General features: G+C 37.9%; 2 protein-coding genes across 7 annotated transcripts in view; one reads left to right on the top strand and one right to left on the bottom strand.

Annotated features, from left to right (window-relative positions):
* The first annotated feature begins 1,716 nt into the window (after positions 1-1,716).
* On the top strand, positions 1,717-8,775 carry LOC306865806 (poly(ADP-ribose) glycohydrolase-like). Its single transcript, XM_079410613.1, has 16 exons — positions 1,717-1,969; positions 2,537-3,046; positions 3,154-3,240; positions 3,325-3,435; positions 3,511-3,582; positions 3,666-3,752; positions 4,292-4,452; positions 4,548-4,660; positions 5,450-5,519; positions 5,595-5,670; positions 5,746-5,893; positions 6,268-6,346; positions 6,815-6,923; positions 7,018-7,108; positions 7,224-7,352; positions 8,096-8,775. Exons 1-16 carry the CDS (start codon positions 1,799-1,801, stop codon positions 8,212-8,214), a joined length of 2,133 nt encoding a protein of 710 aa, XP_079266739.1. The 5' UTR covers positions 1,717-1,798; the 3' UTR covers positions 8,215-8,775.
* Positions 8,594-19,817, bottom strand: part of LOC306865805 (2-oxoglutarate dehydrogenase complex component E1-like) — a 27,455-nt gene continuing 16,231 nt past the window's right edge. For 5 of the 6 annotated variants that reach the window (XM_079410609.1, XM_079410610.1, XM_079410608.1 and 2 more), the window contains 12 exons: positions 19,575-19,727; positions 17,649-17,751; positions 17,389-17,517; positions 16,948-17,098; positions 16,739-16,866; positions 16,440-16,618; positions 16,281-16,352; positions 16,066-16,191; positions 15,635-15,707; positions 15,379-15,542; positions 15,026-15,180; positions 8,594-9,535 (listed from right to left, as the gene is read on the bottom strand). In XM_079410609.1, the coding sequence (XP_079266735.1) occupies positions 9,415-9,535; positions 15,026-15,180; positions 15,379-15,542; positions 15,635-15,707; positions 16,066-16,191; positions 16,281-16,352; positions 16,440-16,618; positions 16,739-16,866; positions 16,948-17,098; positions 17,389-17,517; positions 17,649-17,751; positions 19,575-19,727 (1,554 nt within the window). In that variant the 3' untranslated portion in view covers positions 8,594-9,414. Of the gene's footprint in view, positions 9,536-15,025; positions 15,181-15,378; positions 15,543-15,634; positions 15,708-16,065; positions 16,192-16,280; positions 16,353-16,439; positions 16,619-16,738; positions 16,867-16,947; positions 17,099-17,388; positions 17,518-17,648; positions 17,752-18,971; positions 19,110-19,574; positions 19,728-19,817 lie in introns of all 6 variants that reach the window. The other variant, XR_013783899.1, reaches the window with a different exon arrangement.

Raw genomic sequence — 19,817 nt, 5'->3', positions numbered from 1 at the left:
AATATTTTAAATTTTTTTATTTTTTTTTAATATCTATTGCTTTTAACTCTACATAACAAAAAGTAACAAAAACACAAACTTTCAACATAAATGCTCTTATACATTCACAGGTTACAAAAGAAAACAATATATACCTACAAGTACCCATATAAACACATAAATGAAAATAATCAAACTATACAATAAAATTAAATAAATAAAGGCCTCCTATTACAAAACATTTCCAACATTTTTCTCTTACATATCTTCTATTATCTCTTCAAATGTATCCTTATTGTATTCTTTTTCTAAAAACACCACAAAAACCTTACATCTGCCTTTAATAATATGTTATTTTCTCCAGTGACGTATTCGTTGCCATTTCCTTAAGCGGACCTCTCTATATGGTGCCTCCAACGTTTTCCAATGAAGCGCTATTAAGTCATTTAGTTTGTAAAATGCACATATCAATAAATATATATTCTCTTCTTTCCAATTTCGGATTACTAGAATATAGATGTAATATAAAAATGTTTGGTTCAAGAGGGATAGTGACATTGATTATTATATCTATCATGCTCTGTATTCCTTTCCAGAATTTCAGGATCTCTTCACGCTCCCATACACAATCAAAGAAAGTACCTTTACACAAATTACATTTAGTAATACTGGAGTTATATAAACTCCCATTAGCCGGTTATATTAGTATTTTCAATCTTGTTTTAACAGTTTGTGTCTGAGCATCTCTACAGACTTCTCTCCAATCATTCAATGAAATTTCCTCATTGAGGTCCTTCCTCCATGTTTCTAATTGAGAGTTTGCAGCCTCCTGAGATCCTATGTTATATAGAAGGGAAAAATATTTTCTTTTTTAATTTAGAATAACAGTCAATCCGTAGATGAACTACAGTGGTAATAAGAATATGAAGCATTATTTGATTGTTTCTTCTTTCAACAGATCTGTATGGATTCATCAAAGAGAAGATCAGCTATATGGCTAGCTTTCTGTAAATCTGTCTCGTATGGTTACTCTGACTGGCTACTGTGGGATCCACAAGATCATTTAGGAGGAAATTAGTCAAAAATAGTTTGGCAGTCTTAAAAATGTAAAGCTGAAGAATAAGAATAATGAAGTAACTAATAGAAAACTGCTGTTTAAATGTATTTCTTTTTGGACCACAGGTGTCATATTATTTTTTTGACCTAATTAAAATGCTCAATGGCTTTACAAGATTTATATAAAATGGCTCAGTAGTATAATCTGATAAAGGACACGTGTCATGTTAAAACAAAATGAACTTTCTTAAATTTCTAGGTTTTTTTGCTTCAAGGTTTATAGTACAAACAAGCAGAGCCGTATGAAACTGAGACGATTTTAGTCTGGAATAAACATTAGTCTAAGAAAATAAATAAATAATTGTACTGAACGGGCTTTTTGCTTGCTTGTTTTTATAAATGACAAAAAATAAAAATGTACATTTTCATTCTAATCCATGGCATAGAGGTCTACTGTTACACACCACCACAAAACACTGTCGCTGTCTGTATGTGAAAACAGAGAATTAAGCAATCAAAATGCATCAATTTATGTGCGTATCACAAGTGTTTACTAGTATTAGTGGTTTGTTCATATCACTAACCTTAAGTATGAGAAATACAGAACAATCCTTGCTTTAGCAAACACCGCCCACAGCTGAAGCATATTGGAGTGTGGCGCCACCTGGTGTTTAAAAAGACGAACTACAACAGTCACGTGACGAAAGATGAGAGGTTAATAAAAGCGGTTTTGACCAGGAAACAGTATGAGAGAATTTATTAAATGTCAGTTTTAGAAATAAATGCTTGTGGTGTTTCTGTATCCCGTTATCATCGCTCATATCCTGCAGTTCTCAGGATATGCCACAGCTCAAGGTTTCATCTTCACTTTCGTTTCGGTCACACAAGCAATCACAAGCTTTTACAGACAGCACGGACTATTACAGCCGAACAAGTGAGTAAATAGCATTTACCAGCTACTGCATGTTTTGCTTTACACACCATTTGTAAAATTTGTTACAAGTTACATGTGGTTCGTATAAAAACATCGCATTTGATTGTAAACACAGTTCGTAAAATAGAAAGTGAAAGAGCTCTGAACACTACAGAACAAATATTAAATCACTACAAGTATTACATTAAAATTAAATAGAGGAGATGGGCCATTTTCCTCTTTCCTCAATGTATATGTAACTTTGAGTACACTTACTACATACTAATGTTTTTACCACTTACTAGCTTTATAAATACGTGTTTCCTGTCTTTTTCGTACTCCAGTGAGTTCTTGGTTACTCAGAAAGTTTGAGTAAGAAAGTGTTCTCACTGTAAACGCCTTCAGGCAGTAAGTTAGGCACCAGGCAAACCACGCAGTTGGGCCCTAAACACACCCTTGCCTTCAGGTAGATCCAAAACAGGTCAAAAATAGAAAAATGGAGATCCTCATATATCAAGATATGTAGGCTAAAAAGGTGATTTGTCTTGTTTTGGATATTCCGATGCTTTTGCTTTATTTTGGCCTTAGATGTCACAGCAAGACAGCAGTCAAGTGAAGAGATGCTTCATGCAGACAGATAACAAAGGAAACACTGGTGATCAGTCAAGAGGAGAAGACAAAAACCAGCACTCATCCACTGATTCTGCAGGCAAAGGGGCCACAAGCCAGCCCACATCTACTAAGACTACAGGCAATGAGTATAAAAAAACATCTATTCAGAATGGAAGGGATGAGGCACCAAATCAAATGCCCCTATCTAGTGAGAACCCAGTGAAAATGACCAAAAAAGCCAAACCTGACGAGGCCCAAAACCCCAAGCCAACCCACAGTGCATCTGGAGAAAGCAGCTCAAACCGGCCCTCTCGAGGTGCACACATGTACACTTCAGATGTTTCCTCAGATCCTTCCAGCTCAGGAACAAGACCAAAGCCTGGGATAAAGCTGGGTCCCACATATCCCATTCAGAACCTCAAAACAATGCAAAACTACTCCACAGAGTTTGACAAGAAACTCATAGGACATAGAATAATGATAGATGTAAGAATCAAACTTCATTCTCAGTTCTTATATTATAATCTTACTTTATAAAGTGTGTTATGAATATGGATTTGGTCATAATTCATGTTACTGGCTTGTTTGACCAGATGACATGTTTCCAAAGAGATGTGATGGTCCCTTTTCAAAGGAGTCATGTTTGGGATTCCAACCATGTGAAGTTACCACATCTCTATGTAAGTATGAACATCCAGAATGCTATTGAACAAATCTCTCTCTCTAAAGATCATTATATTCAGTATAATGATTATTCCCATTAGACGCGGCCTCCGTCCCACCACAAGTCCCATGCACCACCCACTCGCTGGGAAGCCACCTGTCATGCTCTGCGCAAGCTCACCAAAGGCAGTAACTCTATTGGGGATGTTGAGGTAATGTAACTATGACGATTGATTTTATACAAGCTCAGGCATATCATAATGTGACCAGTTTTCTGTCTTTTATAGAGCGCAATAATGTCTTACAATTCCAGCAACAAGGACAAATGGACATTTGATGCACTTTATTGTTATGGTCAGGTTAGTGAATCAAACTCCATATCAGTGAACAGGTAAATATTAATGTGAAAAAACACCGATTGATTTGTGCCGTTGCTCTACAGCGCTTACACGCTATGGACAATAATCTCCATTCGCTGATCCCAAAGATGGCCGAACTAGCTCTTGAGTTACCTGATCTCATTAAACAGGTATGGTACATACATTGTGTTAATTAAGAATCCTGTAATACTAATATTACTTGTGTTGCAAATAGACTTGTAAAATAGTTTCTGGTCCACACAGCATGATTTTGGTTATGATCAAGTTTGTGAAATGCTTTTTTGTATGAAAACAAATCATCAAACATTTTAGTTACAAGTTATAGTTAAATGTTTCTGTAATATTCAATATATATCACATTAAATGTAATGTAGCACAAATCCCCCCTTTGCCCTAGTTTCTGACTGTTTGGGCTTTTTAAGTGTGAAAAAAAGTGTAAATGTCACTAATGCAAAGGTCCAGTAAACATTGTAAATTGTGACCATATTACATGTACATTATGTATCTGGCAGATGCTTTTATCCAAATTGACTTGCATTGCATTCTCATTTGATCAGTTGTTGTTTACATTGAGTCTTAAGAGTCTGTCTTGGCTTTTACGCACAATCTCATCGGGTTCATATTGTACAATCTGACAAGCAACAACCATACGGAAAAAAAAGATGTACTGTTTGTACTCTGTCTCCAGCCCATCCCTCTCCTGCGACAGCAACAGAACCAGGCCATAACAATGTCTCAGCAGCAGATTTCCAGTCTGTTAGCAAACGCCTTCTTCTGCACCTTCCCTCACAGGAACGACACTAAACCTGGTTCAGAATACGCCAACTTCCCCACCATTAACTTCAGCAGGTGCTGCTCTGATCACATTACACTGAATGTTTCATTCTGATCTGAAAATACCGGTGTTGTATCATTTTATAATACACATATATTTTTTGCTGTAGCCTATTTGCTGATGAGAAAGACACAGATAGATTAAACCAGAAAGCAGAGAAACTGAGGGCCATATTCCATTACTTCAACACAGTGACAAAAAAAAGTCATGATCAAGATGCAGGTACTGAGAACACGCTTAACACAAATACTCTACACTACCGTTCAAAAGTTTGGGGGACGGTGAGATTTTTAAATGTTTTTGAAAGAAGTCTCTAATGCTCATCTAAAACGGCATTTATTTTTGTTTAAAAATTGAGTAAAAACAGTAATATTATTACAATTTTTACAATTAAATGAATTTTCAGCATCATTACTCCAGTCTCCTGTGTCACATGATCCTTCAGAAGTCATTGTAATATGCTGATTTGCAGCTCAAGAAGCATCTCTTATAATTTTTAGTGTTGAAGAGTTGAGCTGCTTAATATGTTTGTAAAAACTGGGATACTTGTTTCCAGGTTTATTTGATAAATATACCCCCAGTTTCACAGACAAGACTTAAGCTAGTCCCAGACTAAAATCCATGTTTGAGCTCTCTCAAATGAAAATATCTTATTACTTGTATCTTAAAATATGTCAGTTTCATTGTTCTGTGTCAAAATGCACACCTGTAATGTTTTTTTCCAAGGCATTTTTTAAATATCTTAATTTAACTAAGGCCTAGTCCTGGCTTAAGCTAAGACCCGTTTGTGAAACCGGGCCATAAAGTAAAAAAACAGCATTTATTTGAAATAGAAATATTTTGTAACATCATGAATGTTTTTACTGCCACTTCTGATCAATTTAATGCGTCCTTGCAACTTTTGAACAGGAGTGTATATGTCAGTGACGCATGCAAGTATTTCAAGGGATGAGCAAGGAATTTATTTTCATTTCAGCATAACAATTTAATGTCCTTTAACTACTTTAACAGCAAAACCAGATGGATTGGTTAGTTTCGAAAGGATTAGCATCCCACCATCACAGCTCCCTGAATGGAATAAGTAAGTTGCACTAGTAATACAGTAAATAGACTAAAGTGAGTTAATATTCCTCGTACTGATCGTGTTGGACTTTAGAAAGAAGATGCCCCTGAGGAACCTTCACATCTCTTCAGAAGGATCCATTGAGCGTGAGGGTACAGGCATGCTGCAGGTCAGTGTCATCTAAACATCAGTTTTGTACCTGTTCTTCAGATGAGTTTCATCTACATCATGTTGTTCTGGACAGGTGGACTTTGCCAGCAAATATATTGGTGGAGGAGTGCTGAAGTCAGGACTGGTTCAGGAGGAGATCCTCTTCCTCATGAGTCCAGAGCTCATCGTGGCCAGACTCTTCACGGAGAAACTGGCTGATAACGAGTGCCTTAAGATCACAGGTACTGCTGTGATCTTAAAAAATCTGAAAACTAAAACAGTTACAGGGATAATTCATGTAAAAATGTATACTTTAAATGCAATGCAGTGACAGCATCTGCCAAATTAATAAATGTAAAAGAAATGTTGTCACTCTGTCCAGCGATCACAGAAATCATAGATATACAGCTTCAGTATATTTCAGGCCTGAACTGAAACCGATGCACGTAATATAGAATGGTTATGCACATATAATACACATATAAACATTTTAAGCAACATGAAAAAAAAAACACTTCTGTGTGAACTACTCATGATCTTCACCATCTCATATTGATGGTGTTGAGGGTTACGTGGCTTTTTCTTCATCTTCAGTCGATCTGTAATGTGTTATCAGGTCCTCAGATGTACAGCTTGTACTCTGGCTATAGCAGAAGCTTTTCTTGGAAGGGTCCATTCGATGACTGCACAAAGCGGCAAGTACTTATATACAAAATTTAGAATTTCTTTCAAAAAACACTTTTGAAAGAAGTCTATAAAAACAGTAATAAAAGTAATATTCAGACTTGTGATCAGCCAAGGACAAAACAAACAAAAAATGTTTTGTTTCAAGTCATTAAATTGTGGAAAGGCCTTAAACCATTACACAATTTCAGTCTATATAGTCTATAATGTTGCTTTAATGGATGTCATATAGATGACTGAATTCCAACATGTTAAGGTTTTACAGCATTTTGTAACTCACAGTTTCCCATAGAAGTAAAAATGACTGTTGAAAAAAATATACTACTAGTTTTTATGAGAATCGATCCGTCTATTTTTCACACTCTCTAGATTCATTAAAATAAAGATGACTTGCCTAAATTATGTCCCGAATGAAGCAGTCCTTCTTTGCATTCTCTAGAAGCATTAAATGGGTGTAAAATTGTGTCATTCATTCATAGGGATACGTGGAAGAGACGTTATCGGCAGATCGTTGCCATTGATGCTCTGGAGTTCAAGAACCCGAAGGACCAGTACACCAAGGAGAACATAACACGAGAACTCAACAAGGTTGTAGTTCTGAAACATTACAATATTGACATTTGCTGGCACAAGAATTTGATATCGTGAGGCTATTCAGACTTGTACTGTGTGACTCTCAAAGGCATATGTGGGATTCCAAGGAAACCCGAAAACAGCCATTGCAACGGGCAACTGGGGCTGCGGTGCCTTCAAGGGGGATCCTAAACTCAAAGGTAAATGAAGGCAAAACACACACACACACGTTTTTTCTGGGGAAATTTCAAACACTACAGATGGATTACGATAATCATTTAAATTCACAGAACAGAATGTGTTTGTCTTCAAAAGCTCTCATTCAGTTGATGGCTGCTGCAGTGGCTGAACGAGACATGGCTTACTTCACCTTTTGCAATAAAGAACTTGCAAACGAAGTACAGGAAATGCATGAGATACTGACCAAACACAACGTGACCGTGGGTATGTGCATTCAGTGCTATCAAAACACAATAGCAAGAAGCGTTTTACCTTAAATGTCGGTAGTTAATAACAGAGCATAATAGGGTTCTATAAATAACAGAAAATAATAGGGTTCTATAAATATAAATTGAATTAATTTTATTCTACAGAAAAACAATTCTACTGATAATGTTTGTCTAGGCAGACATACCATCAGAGGTGTAAAGAGTACCTTGTAAAAGTAGATACCTTAAGAGTAAAAATGACCCCTTTATAAGTTACAAGTCAACAGTTCCAATATGACTTGAGTCTTAAAGTATCTGATTTTAACAGTACTGAATGTAGGCTCATGCCAGTGAAAGGCTCAAGTGTCATAAGAGTGAAAAACATATGTTCTTTTGATGCTGAAAATTCAGCTTTGCATCAAAGAAAAAGATTAAATTTTTTTACAATTTATTACAATAGAAAATGGTTATTTTAAATTCTTAATATATCACAATATTGCAAATTGTGTCTTTTGACCAAATAAAGACCTTGGTGAAAGACTCAAAATCATTACAAATCGTACTGACCTTAAACTGTGAAATGGTAGTGTATGCTTCAGTGTTATGTAGTTAGAATTTATGTATTTCAATTTAACAGCCAAATTGATGAACCAAGGGCTCCACATGTTGCTCTACATACGTTAAGTAATACAATACTATTTTTAAACTAGGTTCTTTTCAGGTTCTGGTTTTGAGTAACCTGACTTTTTTTCTCAACAGATAAACTGGACAAATGGCTGAAGGAGTTCTGTGGACACTACGCTCGTGAACATCATTCGGCAGCAGATCTTTATGGATTCATCAAAGAGAAGATCGGCTATATGGCTAGCTTACTGTAAATCTGTCTGGCTACTGTAAGATCCATACAAGCCCACTTAAAAAAACAGAAGTCAAAAACAGTTCAGTGGTATTAAACATGTAAAGCTGCTTTGAATGTATCAGATTTCTGAAGGAGCAGAGTATTGAAGTAACAATACAAAAAAAAAAAAACAACTGCTGTATGTAATATTTGTTTTTGGACCACAGGTGTCATATAAACTTAATTGTTTACCTTAATTTAAGTACTTTATAGTCAGACTTAGTCAAGACTCATATTAATCAAAGGCCTTAGTATCATTTGATAAAGTGCACATGATCACATATCATTGGATAAAGTGTAATCTGTGTTCATGTTAAATTTGTCTTGCATCAATTATTAGTACAAACAAGCAAACAGAACAAACTGAGATGCTTTTATTGAATGAAGCATTATAACAGTAGTCTGGAATAAACATAAACCTAAGAAAATAAATAAGTCCTTTTATTTTATGTCCTGAAGAGAGTGTTTCTGCTTGCAGCTTAATCTCATCTTATTGTTTTTTTAAATTACAAAATAAAATTGTTTCAGCTATCAGTCCTTGAATTCTGCTACTGAAGTTCATTATAATTTGGCACTGAGTGCTTAGAGGGTGAATGGGAGTGATGAAGAAGAGGATGAACGATAGGGTGTCTTTTTTCCTGCTATATTATAAAACTGCTAAACCCAGACAGGCTAACTAGTTCCTTGTTCACAATAATTTAAAAATGCATAGGGTTCAATGCATGCCCTTTAAAGCCCTCATGCTATCATGACTTTTCAACAGGTCTCATTTCTGAGAGACGTCCATGCCAACTTAAGTAATGGACGGTGCAAACATTTTCTTGCGCTGTTGTCCACTATTTTGTGCGTATTCAAAATTAAATTTTATTTGTATTTTTGAGGGGAAACCTCTAGTTTAAGCTGCATGTCACTTTAAGGCTCTAATAAAACCATCATCGACATGCCTTAGAGACACGTGCATATAAATTGATACCATGTAGTTGCTAAAAGCTTGCATCCTTTCAGTAAACCTGCATAGATAGCCCTCTCATACCTAATGTACAGTGCAAAGCAAACCTGTGTTTTGGTCTGGAGATTCCTAGCTGCCAGCCTGCCTTCTAACGCTAACAGTGGGATGTGAGTTTCCTGAAAAATGAGGGACGGAGGGATGGGAATGAAGGGAGTGAATGGGGCGAGGTGCTTAGGACTGGTCCTGGAAGGCATGTGGGTTGAAGGCTGTGTCCAAGAACCGCTCCAGCTCCACAAGATGAGCCTTCTTATTGCCTGTGGCGGGGGCAGCTGCAGGCTCTCGGCCGGTGTACCTGAGAAGAATACATGTAAATGTAAATGCGCATTTTCATTTATCCAAAGTGACTTACAAATGAGGTCTTACATGCATTATTACATGGCTTACATGCATTAGCAACACAAGTGTTAATTGGGTACAAATACTATTGCATGAATGCATAGCATGAAAACTACTTAAGGTCACCCCAAAGTAAACAAACAAACAAAAACATTTAAATTTGATAAATGTTTAAAAACTATAATTTATTATTATTATTATACTGTATTGAATGTAGTATTTATCATATAGTATTTAGCCATTAAAAACCATTAAATTCATTCAAATAGTTTTTACATTCATTCATTTTTACAGTACAATTTTTAAATAGGAATAAAGAAAAACAAAGCACGAATATGAAGCATGCAATGTCATAGTTATGTCATCAGTTAAGTTGAAGTCACCAAAAAGGTGATTAAAGCTGCCTTATAACTGTATGCAAGTATTTGTTATATATGAGTCACTTTTAAGAATGCGTGTCAGATCTGCGTTACGTTCAGCAATTAAATTAATCAGCTATTAAATTAATAGCAGCCAAAAAACACAATAACCCAGCTGCTGTGATGTCTGTTAATCAAACAACAAATGAAAAAAGGGGAAAAATCAATAAATTTGATAACTTTAAGAATTCATCAATATTTAATTGAGAAATTAGTGTTTGATAACTAGGGGTGTGCTCAAAATATCGATTCTTAGATACATACCGATATAATAAAAAAAGATACAGTATCGATATTCTAGCCCTTAGTATCGATACTCCGCCCAGCCATTAGGGGGCGCAGCGGCGCCCGCGAGTTTCAAAAAAACTCATGGAAAATGTTAAAGCAAGATGTAGCATTTAAGTGATTTCATAGTGAAATATGTTATGGCAGTACATGGTGTCACAAAAAAGAATTATAAGAAGATTTAATAAGAAGTTAAGAATAATAAGAAGAAGATTTTGTGCTTGTGTGAGCTCAGACTGTACCCTTGGAAAGTTAAATGTTGACTTGTGGTAATTTCCAGATTAATACAATTTGTGTACAATTAATCAGAGCACTTAAAGTTGCAAATATTTAAGCAAAATGCACTTTGTTATAATGCACTTTTGTCTTCAATAAATTGAAGAAAAATGCAGAGTTCTGTTTGTTGAGTAAATGTGTTCAGCATTAACTAATTGGCTCTGGCCCATGTATTTTTATTGAATCGTATCGAATCGTGTCACATTGTATCAAATCGTATCGAGACAGCTCTGTATCGAGGTACGTATCGAATCGTGACCTGTGTATCGAGGTATGTATCGTATCGCCAGGTTCTCCAAGGTATACAGCCCTATTGATAACATTCAATTTCTGTATATTTCTAACTTGCTGAAGGGCACAGGTAAATATGGCATTTATTATAATGGGTTTATGTGAAGATTGTTTTAAGTTCACAAATTAGAAGTTAAGTCTAATAAATGCTAAAATTGATAGCTCTTAATTATATTGCAATGTTGAATGAAAGGTTAAATATTAGGGGGAAAACTATTTCCTAGAGACATCAGTAGTATCAGTGATACATGCCTTCAGTCATAAAAAAAATAATGTACATTAAACAAATGTACATTAATTTGAAGATTGAATGTGAAATTATTGCAATATAACATTATATGTAAAAACATTAATGTTAGGTAGGATTAATCACAATTAATTTCAGAAAAAATGAGATGTTCATTTTTTTAATCGATTGATAGCACATATATATATACACAGTTAGGTCCATATATATTTGGAGACAGGCACAATTTTATTACTTTAGCTGTTAACCAAAACATATTCAAGTTAGTTATATAATGAATACGATCTTAAAACGCATACTCTGATCTTTAATTTGATTTGAGGGTATTCTAATCACAATTGGAGGTTAAGGTTAAGGAATAACAGCTCTTTAATATGCATCGTCCCCCCTTTTGAAGGGACCATAAGTAATTGGACAGCTGATTCAAAAGCCATTTCATCAAAAGCCAGATATGGGCTATTCCTTCGTTATTTCTACATCAGTTAATCAGGTAAAAGCTCTGGAGTTGATTCTAAGTGTGCCAGTTGCATTTGGCAGCTGTTACTGTGAACCCACATCATGTCAAAGGATCTCTCCATACAAGTGAAACAGACAATTGTTAGGCTTCAAAAACAAAACAAATCCATCAGAGAGCGGCCAGATCAACAGTTTGGTACATTCTGAAAAAAATTTAAATAACGCCCTGGTGAGCTCAGCAACATAAAAAGGCCTAGACATACACGAAGGACAACAGTGGTGATGATCGGAGAATCCTCTCCATGATAAAGACAAACCCTTTCACAACATCCAGCCAAGTGAAGAACACTCTCCAGGAGGCAGACGTGTCTCTGTCAAAGTCTATAATCAAGAGAAGACTTCACCAGAGCAAATACAGAGGGTTCACCACAAGGTGCAAACAAGACCAGATTAGGCTTTGCCAAAAACATCTAAAAAAGCCAGACCACTTCTGGAAAAGCATTCTTTGGATGGCTGAAATTAAGATCAACCTGTACCAGAATTACAGGAAGAAAAAAGTATGGAGATGGCTTGGAGCAGCTCATGATCCAAAGCACACATCATCATCTGTGAAACATGGAGCGGTGTGAAGCATGAGCATGGCTTCCAGTAGCACTGGGTTACTGGTGTTTACTGATGATGAGACAGAAGACAGAAGCAGCCGGATATAGGGATATACTCTCTGCCCAGATTCAGCCAAATGCAGCAAAGTTGATTGGACTGCGCTTCATAATACAAATGGACGATGACCCAAAACATACAGCAAAAGCAAACCAGGAGTGGCCAAGTCAATCTCCTGATCTCAACCCGATTGAGCTGCATTTCACTCACTGAAGACAAAACTAAAGGCAGAAAGACCCACAAACAAACAATAACTGAAGTTAGCTGCAGTAAAGGCCTGGCAAAGCATCACAAAGGTGGTGTCCATGAGTTCCAGACTTAAGGTAGTCATTGCCTGCAAAGAAATCTCAACAAAATATTAAAAATGAACATTTTATTTATGATTATAATTATTTGTCCAATTATATTTGAGCCCCTGAAAATGGGGGGACTGTGAATAAAAATGGTTGTAATTCCTAAGCTTTAGATTTTACTTGAATTAAAGTCTATATACTTATAAATAAGTATATATAGGGCCACTTCAATTAAATTTCAATTGAAATTTAAGTGCAGACCTTAAGCTTTAATTCAAATTTTTAATAATTTATATATGAAGATTTCAGATGCAAAAGCCTCTACGTGCCGTCTGAAATTCTTCTAAAATTATCTTTTTTTTTTTTTTAAATCAGGCTCCTATGTTTATGTTCAGTTATTTCAGTTTAATAGCAATGAAAAGAACCTATTCATTGCCATTAATGTGAAATTACTGAACCTACATATAGGATCCTGATAAAAAAAAAAAAAAGAAAGATAATTTTAGAAGAAAATTTCAGACGGCACTTAGAGGCTTTTGCATGAAGTCCATTAAAATTTTTTCCCAAATTCTGATCTGCTTAAATTACTGAAAATTAAACAAACTTTTTATATCAAAGGCGCTCTGGAGGCCTCTCAGGACACACACGGACCGGAAAAAACAGGATGGGGACCTCCAGAGCGGAACAGACAGACCGGAGACCATGGCGGAGCTGCCAGCTCTGGAGGCCATGGCGGTGCAGGGAGTGGCCGGGCCGATGGATGGCCACTCCAGCCGGATCCCTTCTACCCCCCCCTCCCCAAATTTTTTTTTTCCATGGGGCAGCTAGGGGGTATCAGGAGCCCTCCGGGGCTAAACAAATAGGACAGGACAGCCCTCCGGGCCTAGACAAAGAGGAACAGGACTGGACAGGACAGCCCACAGGAACAGGAAGCCCTCCTGTGCTAGCTTGGAAGCTGAGACTTCTTCTGGGCATGACAAGGAGTCAGGAGCCTTCACAGGGTCCCTCAGCAACCGCCTCCACTTCTGCGACAGGAAAGACAGGCAGCTGGGAATGGCCTCCGTAGCCACCTCAAGAGGTCCCGTCTGCTCCCGAAGAGTCTCCGTGGACAAGACCGACCGACATAACAAGGTTTAAAATGTTCCTGTGGGCACAGCAAGACTTAAAAACAGCACTCCTGGCCGTGACATGTGGACTGGATCCACGGGACCTGGGAATGGCATTCCTGGCCGAAATTAGGGAACTGGATCCACGGGACCTGGGAACGGCACTCCAGGCCGAGATTAGGGAACTGGATCCATGGTAGTGGCCGACGGGCTTGAGTTAGCGGCGGGCTTGCCACATTAACTGCAGGTGGGCTTGGGTGACCCGCGGACGGCGGCGAATGGCGGGCTTGGGAGAGCCGCAGACGGCATCGTCGATCTCCCACGAACGGCGGGCCTGGGTGAGCTGCGGACGGCGGCGTGATCAAGGGAGCAGCAACCCGAGAACTTGACGAACGAACAAACAGGAACAAATAAAAACTTTTCAAAAAACGAACAAAGCAAAACTAGGTGAAGGGGCGCCGCTTACAGTATAGGTCTGGTCTTCTCTCACGGTGCACACAGCAAGGATACAGGAACACGCAGATGTGGATAAACTCAAAATAACAGTCTTTAATAACTCCAAACAAGGCAGGGCAAGAGAAGACAAGGCTGACACAGACAGTAACGAGTAGACCAGACGAAGTCAAACTGAACAGACAGGATTATAAATACACAGGATAATCATAGATAATGAGACAAACACAGCTGGACAAGAATTAACTAATAATCACATTAAACAAGGACAGGAAACAAGCCAAATAAGGAAACATGAGGCGGGAACACATGGCACACACGACAGAGGACTGACAAATATAATATAAATAAAAATATTTATATTAAACATTAAATAACTTTTTATTTTTGGCAAATGGGATTTACAATTAACATTAAAACAGAGGAAATGTTGTGTGATTATTCCTCAAAAATAAAGTTTGTAGTAGTAGTATTCCGTACATTCTACTGAGCAATAGTAATATATTTCTGGCACAATGTCTTCAGGTTAAACCGAACTTTTATTTTGATGGGTTGCCGTGAATACCTTTCAATTTCTGTGTTCTGTGATATGATGCTAGTTTTACTCACATCAAAGGCTAAAATGCTCATAAAGTGACTCTCGGAGCAGTTTTGGTGATGTCGTTCATGTATTTATGCACTCTCATATTGAGGCAGCAGACGCTGAAACCCCTGCGAGTGTCACGCACTTCAGTATGTGTGTAGTAAACGAAACCATGTGTCTACGCCATTGATTCATACAGAGACACACAGAACGTGCAGGATTCATATTTAAATAGTCTTTTTGTGGCTTACTAGATACTACAGATACTATTGTCTTTAAGCCAAATATAATTATTTTAATTTTGGAGGAAAATGTAATCTAGTTCTTGAGAGATTTTGTGAGATTCTTCTAAAGGTGAATTTAAAGACATGAGTTACCAAACGGGACGGGTGTTGTTGAAGGTTCTGCTGATGCGTGGCTTGACATAATCGTAGTAGCCTTGATTCTTATGCTCTTCCTGGCACCACAGCAGCTGAGCGTGTGGATACTTCTCTGCCTCGCCTTTCACCAGGTCAAACGGGAATGGAGAAAGCTGGAGAATAATGCATTTAAAGTCATCAAACACATCTTTTAACTACTAGAGTGCAGGCATGAAGCGAAAATTATAACGTGGTGTATAAATAGTCAGGAAAGAAAGCTGGACTAGTAAAATGAGCATTCTTATCATGGAGAAGTAAATACAGAAAACAGCCCATTTAATAATTTTAAGAATAAAAGTGTATGCAGGTACCTGCTCAATGCGGCTGATAGCCACTGTGTCCTCTAGGCCTCTGGATTTTCTTTCTTTGATGAGGTCATAATAAACTTTTCCTGTGCAGAAGATGAGACGCTTCACTCCAGCTGAATTCTGTAATGCACTTCCCTCTTCAGGAATGAGACGTCTGAAGTGTGTGCCTTATCAAACCAGAACACACCTGAACATTACTAAAAATGCTATAGCGGGACATTGTATGACAAAGGATTGCCAAGATTTCAAGTGGACAAACCTGGTAACATGTCGTCAAAACTTGATTTGGCCTCTGGGTGCCGTAGCAGTGATTTAGGCGTGAAGATAATGAGCTAGAGCAAATAGAAAGAAAGATTAAAACTAAATGAAACCACAAGTTAGCTACAGAGTCCCACAATATCTGACCAATAAATTTTTTATGTCCAGGATTTTTTCAAATATTTATTGCTAATGAATCCATTCAAAACAAAGCTACTTAAAAAGAAAGATTTAGTCACAAATTGGACATTGCAAGTACAATAGCTATTAAATTAAATATTTGAGCAAATTTCCATAGCAAACATATGATTTTCCACGAATAATCCATGATTTCAAGAACTGGAAAGCAATTTTAAAATTCTCTGATATTTACATGTTTTTTGTGGTGAGGGAAACCTGTATAGATGATGAACAGAGTGAAATGACGCTTACAGGCTTTCTGAAGGGTAGAAGGATCTGCCTCCGAAGAACATGGAAGTAATTTCCAGGAGTGGAGCAGTTCACCACAATCCAGTTACATTCATAAAGCTGCCGGACGGCAAAGTCCTCTGTGATTTTCTGTGTCAAACAAATGAGTATTAAGACCAATATTCATAGTAAATATTGTGTTCAGTTAAAATTTTAATGCTTAAAAGCCAGAGATTTACCGGGAAAATGTCAGGGTCATCATTGCACATCTGCAGGAATCTCTCTGGACGGGCGGAGGAGTGCTCTGGTCCCTGAAAAGATCACCAAGAAAATAATGAAAAAGGGAGCAGATGAGAAGATGAAAGCTCAGAGGTGGATTTAAGATGAAAAGACCTCACCATGCCCTCCATGCCATGAGGCAGCAGCAGCACGATGCCATTCTGTCGGACCCATTTGGCCTGGCCAGGGGAGATGAACTGGTCAATGATGCACTGAGCTGTGTTATGAAAGTCTCCAAACTGAGCCTCCCAGAGCACTAGAGAATTAGGACTTGCCATGGCAAAGCCAAGCTCAAAACCTGCACACAACGAGACACAGACCTGAGGATATGCTTGTTCAGTGGGCATATAATTAGCAGCTTCTTCTGGGTTTGTTTGACCGACAGCAACCAGCCACAGTTCATTTGGTTTATACCCACCAAGAACCCCGTATTCTGACAGGGAGCTGTTGCACACGGTATATGGAGCCTGGTTCGAGTCGATGTAGTTCATGGGAATGCAAGTCCGTTTGTCAACGTTCTGATCGTGTAGCACATGGTGCCGATGACTGTATGGGGACAAAAAGGTAGACTATGGAGTTGCTTACAAATGAAGTTCATTCAGGAGCATGAGATGCAGCTGTTCTTACCTGAAGGTCCCTCTCTCCACATCCTGACCACTGAGACGCACATGAATGCCTTCCTTTAGAAGAGAACCAAAGGCCATGTATTCTCCCAGAGCCCAGTCCACTGAGCGGTTCTGCACCATAGTAGCCCTACCCTTTAGGATACGGGTGAGACCTTAGAAGAAGACGGATAGAATGAGTACAGATGCTGGCTCAAGCCAAAAAAATATTTTTAAGATGTGTTCGAGCTAAACAAATGATAGCATTTTTGGCAGATTTATTGGTGATTTCTAAGTTTTTGAAACCCAAGCTTATTTTGAAGATTTCTGTATTTCTGCATTCAAGTAGATAGTAACTGTAGATATAGCTGGTTCCCAACATGTTTCAAAAATGACTTTGGGTACAGGCCATTTGCCTTTTCATAATTGTGTGCAGGTGTATGCAGAGATGAGAGTGAAAAATTACCTCCATGGATAGTGAAATCCTCCACAGGCACAGAGGAAGCTACCTGACCAATGTGACTAAGCACTTCTTCATTAAGACCAGTGGATGGACAGCTCATACTCTTGGGTTGACCGTCCAGAGTGAAGAAACCTGTAATTAAAGCACAAATGTCAAGTCAAGTAGATTTCAGAGGAAATACACACATGTAATACACACGTCTCAGTTTGGAGACATTGTACATCAACACAAACAAACACACACACACACACACACCCACCCACCTGGCCAAGGTGAGTCAAGCCAGTGCTTGATGTGCAAGATCTTTTCATCTTTAGAACGATTGTACGCCTCCTCACAGATTTTGTCATACTTGGCAATTTCCTCCTACAAGGACAGACACATAAAATTATATTAATGTAAATATTCACACAAGTCATTTAGTGGTCATCGGATGCCCATTTTCCACAAGTTGATATGATTCTTTAGGGTCTAATGGTAAAATGGTAAAGTCTATAACATACTTTGGTTAAAATTTCTCAATGGTAGTGTAAAAAACACCTTTTTTTCCCATCAAAATCAGCTGTTTTCAGCAAGTGGTTTTTAGTCCATGTTGCTTTAAATGCTAATGACTCTGCTGACCCCGCCCCTCTCTTCCGTGGAGTAACGAGCAGACTTTAAACTACTGCCGTGAAACTGGCTAACTAGCACATTATTAGGAAAGGCGATTTGCTAAGATAAATTCACGAATGATTCGCACGAACATAGACGCATTTAGGCAGATTGGGGATTGGCGCATTCCTTTCAAAACTAAAGTAAACTTAATCCTCTGCATCTTCAGCGGCTCAGATACCGGGAGTAAATGACGACTGCTATATTCATTATAGAGTTGGGCTGATAGACGATACCATCGTCGATGGCTGACAGACATCACGATGTTGAGCCGGCATTGTGATTCCAACCCGCCGGCCACTCTTCCGCAATCCGTTGCATCCCAATTCCATGTTTGGAATGGAAATTAAGTATACTACGGAAACCCTAAGGTGAATAAATAGCCTACGAAATGGGAGGATAATTAAAAAAAAAAAAAACTTTCTAATCACAATTATATCATTGACTAATTATAATTGAATTGCGGGCATCAGGGAACCGCTACAAATATGCAGGCAGGGCACTGAAACCGCTTTCGAATGCGCACTCTTATTTTACTTTCACTTTTGAGATTCGTGATAACACGGAGCAGCAGTACCATACATTTTACAAGATTAGATGTTTGTCAGTGGTGCTCAGTATCTGCAAATCATTCGCCATTGTCCTATCAGTCATCTCTCCTTACTCTGTGTATGTGGTAAGTGAACTTTCATGTACTGTAATGTAACAGACTGCTACTGTAGCAAGCGGCTAACCATGTCCCTTTAGTGGCTCCATAGAATGCGTTATTTGTTTTCCGTGTGTTTCTGCATACGGATTCACGCTTCGGGCACACCCTAACCCTGCCCCCCGATGTCATCGTCCATCACGATGTTTCACTGTATCATATTCATCGCCCAACCCTAATTCATTATTACATCCAACAACAGAACACCTCAGTCGCTTAAATCGCTTACATTCTTGTCTTCCCCTGCACCGGCGGACGACTCTCATCTCACTCAGGGCGGTTCTAAGGTAAGACGGCCTTGTCAATCAACTATGGTGGGAGCGGACAGTGCAGAACTACATCATTCTGACAGGAATCTCAGAACAGCCTGATTTGAGAAAGGGGATTTTTAATCTTTATCATTACAGGATGGATGCGTACACACACTTCCAACACACATTTATGTTCAAACAACTTGAAAAGTGAATTTTGCATCCGATGACTCCTTTAAGTAAGAAAGTATTTGACAAATATTGTCAGTGTTTCTTATTATTGTAACTACAAATACCGATCAAAAGTTTGGGGTCTGTCATATTTTTTTATGTTAATGTCTGTTATGTTTTGGCCAAAATACAGTAAAAATGGTAATATTGTGAAATACTACAAATAATATTTATTAAAAATGGTAAAAACATTTATAATGTTACACAAGATTTCTGTCACTTCTGATCACTTTGATCTATTCTTGGTGAATAAAATTATTAATTTCTTTTAAAGCAATATCTTTCTGACCCCAAACCTTTGAATGTCAGTGTACATATTCATTTTAGGAGTACTATTTGGTTCATCTGACCTCATATTCCTGTCTGCTTACAGCTCCTTCTGCAATGAGCTTTTCAGCATATTTCTGCAGAACAGGTTTCTGTTTCTTTATCTGTTTGTACATCAGTGGTTGCGTAAACATCGGCTCGTCCATCTCGTTGTGGCCATTCCGTCTGTAGCTCACCTACAGTACAACGGAGAACACCAGAGTCAACACCTAAATCACGTTTGACACACAGTTGGAAACATTCCCACTTAAAAAAATGTGCTTCCC

This window comes from Barbus barbus, assembly GCF_936440315.1.
Source record: "Barbus barbus genome assembly, chromosome: 47".
Classification (NCBI taxonomy): Eukaryota; Metazoa; Chordata; class Actinopteri; order Cypriniformes; family Cyprinidae; genus Barbus; species Barbus barbus.
The sequence above is the reverse complement of the archived record's forward strand: the minus strand, read 5'-3'. Positions and strand labels throughout refer to the sequence as shown.